Source organism: Ruditapes philippinarum, unplaced genomic scaffold (genome assembly GCF_026571515.1).
Source record: "Ruditapes philippinarum isolate M1 unplaced genomic scaffold, ASM2657151v2 ctg20769_1_1_1_1, whole genome shotgun sequence".
Classification (NCBI taxonomy): domain Eukaryota; kingdom Metazoa; phylum Mollusca; class Bivalvia; order Venerida; family Veneridae; genus Ruditapes; species Ruditapes philippinarum.
Window position 1 is genome coordinate 1 of NW_026864644.1, and position 10,791 is coordinate 10,791.

Genomic DNA, 10,791 nt, shown 5'->3' on the forward strand with positions numbered 1-10,791 from the left:
ACATATACACATAAAATGAAAAACAGAACAATTGTCCGGAGGGTTTACATATATACCATAAAAATATGTTGTGAAATATACGTTGTTTCGGAGTTCACAATTTATAACCACTTAAATAAAATAAATATTTTAAGATTTTCCAATTCATACTCTATATATATTTTATCTTTCTACTGCCATTCTTTGTATGTGTAAATAATCATTTTCTTGTAGTTATTTTCATAAATAAACTACTGTGTCTTTTGTAATAAAATCGTTTCTTGTTATCTGTCATGGTTTGGAAAGTTTAGTATATTCTGTATTGTTTCATGATGATTAGGACTATCCGATACATGTATTTGGAATTAGATTATGAAACGGGGTTACAATTTTTTTTCATTTGAATCTAACGAAATGAAGTAGTTTGACTTGGATTTAACGTTTGAGTCCGATAACATGTTCGATAACATGATTAGTCAATCTGGAATAATTCCAAATAGTTCGAGTAATTCCGCCGATGTCGTTAAAATATTTTCTCCGCCATTAAAGTCATAATTATAGATAATAAATGACAATTACAGCACATATGTATGTCATATCGTCAGCTCAAAGCTTTGGCAAGTTGACCAATATTTTGTAAAATACAAATAGCTTCGCGTCAGCTCTATCCCGATATTTTTGTTAGAAAGGGCACTGAGACAAAGAAAAATGCAAAGGGGCCGCGTATTATTTTGGAATAGGGTACTTGTATAATTTATTAAAAATGTCTCATATGTTATATTTCTGATATATATTTATGATTTTATTAACCTATCAATTGCATGCTGATTATACGTTCAATGCACACAATATATTAATCTTCGATACATTTTCGGTAAGTTCCGTGAGATGTACGGAGGGAGATCGATTTAATTTAATTTAATTTGTGTGAACAAATAATTATACTGAGCGTTATAGCGAATGTATATGTTCATGTTTTTTTCTTACTTTAATTGTCAACATTATTGAAGCTATAAAATGTTTTTATGTTGTTCGTTTTGTTTTAATATGTTTTGCATTCATTTTGGTAAAATCTACCTTTTTTGGAAATAACATTGTTTAATATTTCAAATTCATTTGCAAAAAGAATGTAATTTCATTGCCTTAAAACACAATACAAATCGAGAAAAATCATAGTGTTTGCATGTTGCTTCTTATCCATGTGTACAATTTTGCAAGCACTCGGACATTTTCATTAAAATAAACTGCAAAAATAAAAAAGTATGTCAAAACATAATGGCCACAGTACGGATCGAACCACAGACCTGTTATATATCAGACAAACATTTAACCATTTGTGCTACTGTGGACTTGACGACGACCTTTACTTTAATCTGCTTTGACATTTCAAAGTTATTTACTCTATATTAATTCTCGTAAACTACACGGACAAACCGAAGTGCACTTTTTTTTTTGATCGGGCAAAAGGGAACGCTTGTGATTTTTTTCTCGGACTTTTTCATTTCAACGTTATCATTTCAAATTTTTGCCACTCAAAATATTAAAATCAAACTATAACAACGCACACAAACGCACAAAAAATTATTAAGAACCTCATTGTAAATGCAGATATTATACAGTAGGTTAAATGAAATTGACCTAATTTGCGACCAACCTAATTTACCTGATGTGTAATAATTGGTATAATTTAGGTGTGCTACATTTTCTGCAAAACTTCACTTGACATAAACTCATGTCTTCGAGGTAATAGTCAATTGCCAATAAGTACAATAATTATGCCGTTTGTGTACTCAGACAATTCTTGGTAAAAGTTTGCATTGCAAAACAACTGAAGGTATTCCCTTAACAAATGTTTTATAGAAAATAATTTGGAGGTCACTATCCAAAGCATTTCACTACGTCTTCCATATTTTGAATGAAATATGAACAAATAACGAAATTGAATATATTGCAGACCAACCCGTTTGATAAGAGGCTTGATTGATTGAACGTCAGACATTTAATAATGCATGTCTTTTATAAAGTAAAGGCATGTACTATTTATATGAACAATAATTATGACAGCAAGTTATAGGCAGTGCCACGTATACAATTTCATTTATAACACTGTACGATTGTAGCATCGCTTTTCATTGGTTAATCGTGACGTTTATATGTACTAAATGCACGAATTTGTTCCTGAGATAAAGGATGTTTGCTGCATTATAAAGTCGTTCTAAATAATTTGGACAGGTGATGTGGCAATATATAAACAGTTGTTTGGAATAGAGCCCTGCCTATCGGCTTAAGCGATATACGAAAACAGCCCTTTATAAAAGGGTCATTTATTCTGTGAGAGATCATTTTAAGTAATGATTTAACTTGCGGTTTTTAAATGCATGTACTAATATACTCAAAAAATGACTGATAAACACATTGAAATAAAATTACATTGAAAAAATAAGAAACGAATTATTCATATTAAAAGATTAGTAAAAGTAATACTCTATTTAATTACAATGCCCACCACTAGCATTGGGAGTGATGTACCGAAATTTGTGTTGGTGCGCATTTTTATTTTCCAAATTTTATAGATTTAATGAAATATGAAGGTCATATTTTGTTTGTTTTTGGTATATTGATTTGGTAAAATCATACACCGCAATGATAAATTTATGCTGAAATTACATTTGTTCGAGCAAAGTTCGCGAAGCCCAGCTGTAGAACGTCAAACGTCAAGTTGTTTCTTTGCTTCTGTTTTCAAGCGCATCATTAAAACAGTCGAAACATACAGTTGATAAAATTATAAAGTTAAAAGTATAAAATGTAGAAGAATTAACTTAATTGTTAAAGATCCTGTATGTTGTAATTGAGGTTGTATACCACACTTAAGTGAAATTATATATATTTAAATAATTATGCTATAAAACATTTTTCAAACATCGGAGAATAAGTAAAATATGTACTGCAAATATTTGTACATATTATATAATTATAATCATTAAAATGTATTCATTCATTTCGTATTGAAAAAAATTTACTTAGACTTTAAAGAAAATATTTTTTCGTTACCTTACAAAATTGAAAAATCTTTATTTGAGCATTATATTTATGATATAAAACCATAAAAAAAATTGTGTAACAGGATCATTAATTTTAAAAGTTGAGCTGCATTATATTTTTTATGGCATACTTCTCGTTAAAACACTAATTACAGTAAATCGTTACTGATGATTTTCAATTTGACTTTTTTGTTCGTTGGGCGTCTGCACGCTTTTACATGTAACATCTATGAACATAATTTAAATCCAAATGGAACACTTAGATTATTTGGAGATGTATTTGTGAAACGCAATTTATTCATTTTCAGTAAAAATAATTATCATGCTTAAATATTTTCATATTTCTTCCTCAAAACATAATCACTATTTCGTTAACAATGAATGCATATTTCTTGATAACGATCATATTTACTTTGTAGAAAACGAACGCATTCAAAGCGACAGCTATGTTGTTGTCCGTATGGACGTTTGTGATTTTATTGAACGTTATATCTGCAACAAACATTGATTGGACAAAATTTCGCTACGAAGATAAAGCTACCGTAATCACGTGTTCTTCATCCGAAAATTTGTTTATCCTAAACGACGTTTCTGATGAGATGGCTTGTAGCAAAATATGTTTCCTGCACAACAAATGTCTGACAAGCGTGTATCAACCGGTTACATATCAATGTATTGGATGCGAAAGAAAAGGTTTTCAAGCGTTGTCAAATGCAATAAGTGTAATACAATTTACTCGACGGGATAAGTCGTTAGTATTTGGTTTTGATCTATGACATTATATTTGTTATCATCATTATTCTAGAAATAATTAACATATTCAAATCGTATTTAGTTTATCCGAATATAATGAATATTTGGAGCATGCAATTGAAAAGAAGCTTTTTAAAATCGTAAACTGCATAGTGGATACTTTTGTGTCACCAATGTTTTACAAATGCCCAAAATTTGATTATTAAAACATTGTATTTCTTCTATCAACCTATGTATCAAAATACATTTCCCGGACATTTTACTTCAATGGTCTCAAACTTGTGACAAAGCAGTCTCTTGAAAGTTGTTGGTGTTTTTACAGTCATTTATAATTCTAAATGTCATAAATGTCATAGATGTCAGGCTTATCATACAGTGATATATTTGCCGTTAATGTTGATGCTAATTTAACTCTTCAGATTTCAATGTTGATTGCAGAGATATTTCTGCAAGTGGCAAATACTTTGGAGAACTTTATGGTCTTTATGAGATTAAACTACAAAGCTTGGAAACGATTAATGTATTTTGCGAGGGCACCTGGACGGTCTGTAATAGATCTGCTAATAGATGTAAGATGCGTTGCTTGACCTATTTAGAGCCAACATAATTTTTATAACTGCTGCAAAGAATTACAGGGGAAGAAAATATAATCAAAACACATTATAGATTTTACGCTACACAATGACAAAGATAAAGGACAGATAAAATAATTTTTATTGACCTTGTTCTCGAGTTTAGCGTCTGTTGCTTTCAATGTCGTTTGTACCATTTTTTTATCAAAAAAGACAATTTCTATGTATTAGCAATAGTTAAAGTATATGAAACGAGTTAATAACAGGGATATAACACTTGCTGGCGGACATGGAGGGATGTTTCTGCTAAGAGAAAATGTCGAGGCCGTAAGTCCGGCAGAAACATCCCAAGATGTCACCGAGTCGGTGTTATACCCACGTTACTAACATAGTTTCATATATATTATCTGTTTTATCGCAATTTCATATATTTTCTTTCGTAACAGAAATCAGCAAAAAATACTTTTGTCAGTGATTTTTCTCTCTTGTATTTTTCCCTTTGTTCCAAATGTTAACCCGAGAAAAAATGAACCAATAACTGCTAAATGATCTATGTTTTTGCCACTAGGAGTGTGTAATTATACCAACGCCCGATTACAATCTCTGTGAGAAACCTACATGGGTGCATAACTGATGCATAAAATCTCTTACGTATCTGTTGACTTTTTCCTATCTGTCTGGATTTATGAGAATCCCCCCCCCCCCCCAAAAAAAAAAAATATTAATAAATAAAGAAGTTAATAAGTTCATAAATAAAATTAAAAAAAATAAAGTAAAAAAAAACCATAAAAGTTTTACATATATATCAATACAGTTTTCTATATCACGTGACAAGTGTACAGTGAGATGTAAAATTTTACCGCTCTGTGAAAAAATTCAAATTTACAAGTTATAAAGGACTTTTTGGATTACTAAATAGTTGAATGTACTTCTTGATATACCTAGCTAATGTCGGATAATAATAAAACACCGGTTAATAACTCAACATCGACAAAAACAAGGAAAAATAAACGTCCAGCTACCTCGCCTTTGTTATCGGACTACACGAGTGTTTCGTGCAATAATGTACATGGAAGTAATACGTGTGTAGAGACAAAAACAAGTCAGTCAACAAAGAAACATAGACAGCGGGATGTGCAATGTGTAAGTGACTTAGAAAGCTACGAAAACTATTCTAATACATATTTGACAATGGCATTCCCACCACAACCACCGTTCGCCATGGCTCCATACATGACAAGCCCCACCCACTCACAATTTAATGGCGGAGCTTTCAACATCCCTACCCAACCATCTTGGGCGTCTGAACTCCTAGACGAGGTCAAACAAATTAAGCAAAAGCTACAGTCAGTTGGTGACACTGTGAGTACTAAAACTCTAAAATAACAGCTATGGAATCAAAAATCAACAATTTGGATTTGCGTGTCACAGAAACTGAAAAACTTTGTGAATTTACAGCAGATATGAGCGAGAAAAATACTGCAGAATTAAAAAAAAACCAACTCAGAAATAAAGCAAATGAAAAAATCATGCCAATACTTAGAAAATGAGACACTTGAATTGAAATCACAGAAGGAAAACCTTAACACAAAACTAGTTGAAATAGAAATGAATCAAATGAGGAACAATCTTATGTTCTATGGCATTAAAGAAGGAGGAAGTGATGAAAATTGTATAAATCTAGTAAAATCAATAATGACAGACAAATTGAAAATGGACCCGGAAGTAGTAGAAGGAATTACAATCGATAGAGCGTATCGGATGGGCAGAATGACGTCATCAAAATCCACCAGACCAATTGTTGCCAAATTTCACTACCCTAAAGAAAAGGATAAGATAAGAGCAAGATCGTTTGAATATGCTGGAGATCTTAATTCGGTAAAATTGGGGATTGGCGCACAACTACCAAAACAGCTGCGAGAAGCCAGAAAACCACTTTATCCTGCAATGAAGAAAGCGAAAGATGCTGGAAAACACGTTAGATTTGTTGGTGAGAAGTTGTTCATAGATGGAGAAGAATATATCCCGGAAGTGAGTTCTCAACATTAGAAAGGTCAAGAAGAAGAACATTTAACCATCATATCATGGAACATTAACGGATTAAAGCGTAAATTAATAGATTGTGACTTTTTGGAATATATATCTGGATATGACATTATTTTTCTTAATGAAACATGGATATCAATGAATGACACTTCAAATTTAAATATAAATGATTATTGTGTAGAACATATCTTTGGTAATAAGTCCTCAAACACTAAAAAGGGAAGATTTAGCGGAGGTATTTCATTTTATTATAAATCAAATATCAAGAAATTTGTTAAAGTAATAGAAAAAAATAATCATGGAATTATTTGGGTTAAGATAAGTGCTGGTTTGTTTAACTTTGAAGACGATGTTTATATATGTCATGTTTATATACCGCCTGTTGACTCAAAAGTATCAATGTATGTAAACTTTGATTTTTTCGAACAATTAGAAATAGACATCTTGAAATATAGCGATCTAGGTAAAGTCTTCGTCTGTGGTGATCTAAATAGTAGAACATCAGACAAACCTGATTTCATAGAATTTGATAAATATTTGGATCATAATTTGACATTTGTAAACACACGTGATATCACAACGCGCGTAAACAAAGATCACGTGATTGATAGTTATGGTAGGCGTTTACTCGATACCTGTCAAACAACTGGTCTATTAATAGCAAACGGCCGTCTGCTAAGCGACAGTAACAGGGGTAACTTTACATTTTGTTCAGGTAGAGGATTAAGTACCGTTGATTACTTGCTATTGAATTTTACTGATTTTCAATTATTACAACATTTTAAAATTTAAGATTTTAACGAATTTTCTGACCATTCTCCTCTCTCATTTACCCTTGTAAAAAAGAAAGAATGTACATCTCGAATAGCAGAATCGGGTATTCATCCCAGCGAGGATAAGATTTCGTGGGACGAAGAAAAAATACCCCTGTTTAGATCACAACTTTTAGATAGAAATGACGATATTTTAAAACTTACTCAAGAGGTCATAGATCAACCAATAGACCACGTGGTACAAAATATTTCACAATTCATATCTGACAATGCATTCGATGTGTTCGGAACAAAGCGAATTTTAAATCATAAACATGGAAAATTAAGCAAAAAATGGTTTGATAAGGATTGCTTCGAGGCAAAAAAGGAATTTAAGAAAGCACGTAATGTTTTTAATAGGCACAATACAGTTGATAATCGCCTCCATTTTATACATACGCGAACGCGTTATAATAAAATTAAACGATCTGCAAGACATAAGTTCAAAATAAAAGAAGGCTTAAGAATAAATAACTTAGCTAAATCTCAACCCCGGAAATTTTGGCAAAACATAAAAAATACTTATAAAGATGATAAAGAAAAGACTGATACATTAAATGTTGAACAACTATATGACCATTTTAAGGCACTATTCGGCGAGGAAAGCCAAAATGAAAATCAAAACTTTTTATTCAATGATAACTTAATTGATGAAGATCTAGACGCAGAAATTAATGAGTGCGAGTTACGGGAAGCTATATTTTCTCAAAATAATAATAAATCACCAGGCTATGATAAATTAACATGTGAAATTTTTAAAGCAGCCTACGATATCATGTCTCCATTGTTGCTTAAACTCTACAATAGATTGTTTATTAATAGTGAATATCCTAAAGTTTGGGGGGAGGGTATCATTACGCCTGTTTTCAAAAAAGGAGATGTTAATGATGCTAAAAATTACAGAGGGATTACACTTATTAATATTCTTGCGAAAATTTATTCCCAGATATTGTTAAATAGACTTAGTAAGTGGTCAATAAAACATGATAAAATTTGTAGTGAACAATTTGGTTTCCAAAAAGGAAAATCAGTGTCTGATTGTATTTTTATTTTTCATGCAGTTATATCAAATGTTCTAAATTCGGGTAATAAGTTATATTGTATTTTTGTTGATTACGAAAAATGTTTTGATAAAATAGATAGATCGTTTTTGTGGCAAAAGCTTATTGCAGAAAATATTAGCACGCGATTTGTTAAAGCAATGAAATCAATGTACACTACTGTAAAATCATGTGTAAGGTATAATTCTACATATTCAGATTTTTTCAATTCTCATATAGGCTTGAAACAGGGAGATCCGAGCTCACCTCTGATCTTCATGTTCTTCGTAAATGACCTTATAGACAATATTAACACTGATTTAGAAGGTATTTTTACAATTAACGAACTTAAGCTTTTTCTCATTTTATTTGCAGACGACCAAGTACTTTTTGCTAAATCCCCTGAATCTCTACAGGCAATGCTAACGGATATTGAAACTTATTGTAATACATGGGGTTTGAAAATAAATACATCTAAAACAAAAGCAATGATTTTTGAAAAAGGCAGGCATACACAGCACATTTTTTATATTTACAACACACCAATCGAACTTGTAGAATCATTTAAATACCTTGGAATTACCCTCTTTAAAAATGGCAATTGGTTTAGAACTCAAAATAGAATAGCTCAACATGCCTCATTTGCTTTACATAACCTGTTTAAAGTATTTAAAAATATAGAACTGCCAACATATCAGAAATGTAAATTGTTTGATTCTCTAGTCGGTTCCATTTTAAATTATAATTCGGAGATATGGGGAATGCACGATGCTAAAGATATAGAAGTTATTCATACTAAATTTTTGCGTAGAGTCTTAGGGGTTAAAAAATCTACTAACTTGTCAGCACTTTATGGTGAGCTTGGTCGTTACCCGTTACATATTACTAGAAAACTTAACATGATAAGATATTGGTCAAAAATACTTAAACTTAATGATGCATCACTTGTTAAGCAGACGTATTTACTTCTTAAGTCAGACACAGATGTTGGTCGAAATTATAACGGAAAAAATTGGGCTTCTTTTATCAAAGACACCTTGTCAAGTCTTGGCTTTTCATATATTTGGGACAATCAGTTTGATATAGATATACCATACAATACTATTAAACAAAGATTAATTGACACCTTTCTACAAAGTTGGTATGCATCTATCAATAATTCACCAAGATTACAAACATATTGTATATTTAAACATTCTTTTGAAATGGAAATTATGTCCAAGAAAGTAAATATAGAACTGCTTTAACTAGATTTCGAACTTCTTCCCATAATTTATTTATAGAAACTGGTAGATACGAAAACATTCCTAGAGAACAGCGATTATGTAAATCATGCAATATGAAGCAAATAGAGAGTGAATACCACTTTCTCCTTGTGTGTCCCAAATACCGAGATCTTAGAACAAAATATTTTAAAAAATACTACTGCCATTGGCCTACTATGAATAAATTAGATAGTATCTTGTCGTCAGACTCAAAGAAAACTATATGTGCCTTAGCTAAATTTTTGTATTGGGCAAATCATAAACGTATACCTTAATCTGATACTTTTTCTGAAAAACTATATTGTTGATAAGTACAAGTCTTATTTGTTCCCATATAAACTTGTATTCTTCAGAAAACTTGTGTATAATTGTTAACTGCTATTTTTCTCACTGTACATGTGTATCATTGTAAATTGGCTATAAGCAATGTATTTTGTTTTATGCTTAATAAAATTCGTATTCGTAATACAGTTTTCAAATCACTGAAAATGTATTAAAGATAATGGGTTTGGAAGAACAAAGGAAAAACATCCTAACTTTACGATAATGACAAGACACTCACAACTTGAACAAACCATATTGTTAACAATTCTTTGAGATATCTGAAAACAGTTGAATTTTCAAAACAATAATTAAAATTCAAGTATTTGAAAACAATGATTAAAATGCATGTATTTTAAAACAATAATTAAAATGCAAGTATTTCAAAACAATAATTAAAATGCAAGTATTTCAAAACAATAATACAAAGGCGTTATCGACATAGCACGTTTAATTTCTGCAATTACTCAATAAAGTGGAAAAACAAACGTGCGGTTTTTTTGTATAATCTTATAATTACAATTACTTATTTCTTACTAAGTACTTATTATTATATTATATATATATTATATATATATATATATATATAAATGATTAAAGGTGCCGGAACAATAATAATTATACTAAGAAATCACTGACATTAATCATTCACTTGATGATTATAGTAACCGGTAGGCAATAGATTACATTGAGAAAATCAAGTTATTGTGAGTTTTTTAGTAAACATATATATAATACGAAAACATCCAGCAAATACATTTGTAATAATAAATGATAACAAAAAGTTACGCGATCATGTGACTTTCTACGCCACAAAAACCGTTTTATTTATGACGCTGTGTCAAAGTGTATAGAATAATCGTATCTCACAGAAGCTTTGTTTTCCTTTATGTATCAAAGGTAATCCACATGCGGCAACAAAGGGAAAAGATTATAGCAGATATAGGTCAGTGAGTTATGGC

At 30.8% G+C, this 10,791-nt stretch overlaps 1 protein-coding gene across 1 annotated transcript; it reads left to right on the forward strand.

Moving 5' to 3' along the window:
• Positions 1-5,863: 5,863 nt before the first annotated feature.
• Positions 5,864-8,495, forward strand: LOC132726376 (uncharacterized; the record flags this gene model as incomplete). Its single annotated transcript, XM_060711695.1, is given in 2 exon segments — positions 5,864-6,335; positions 7,185-8,495. Coding segments are annotated over 2 exon segments (1,783 nt in total), but the record flags the coding sequence as incomplete, so codon positions are not given.
• Positions 8,496-10,791: the final 2,296 nt, after the last annotated feature.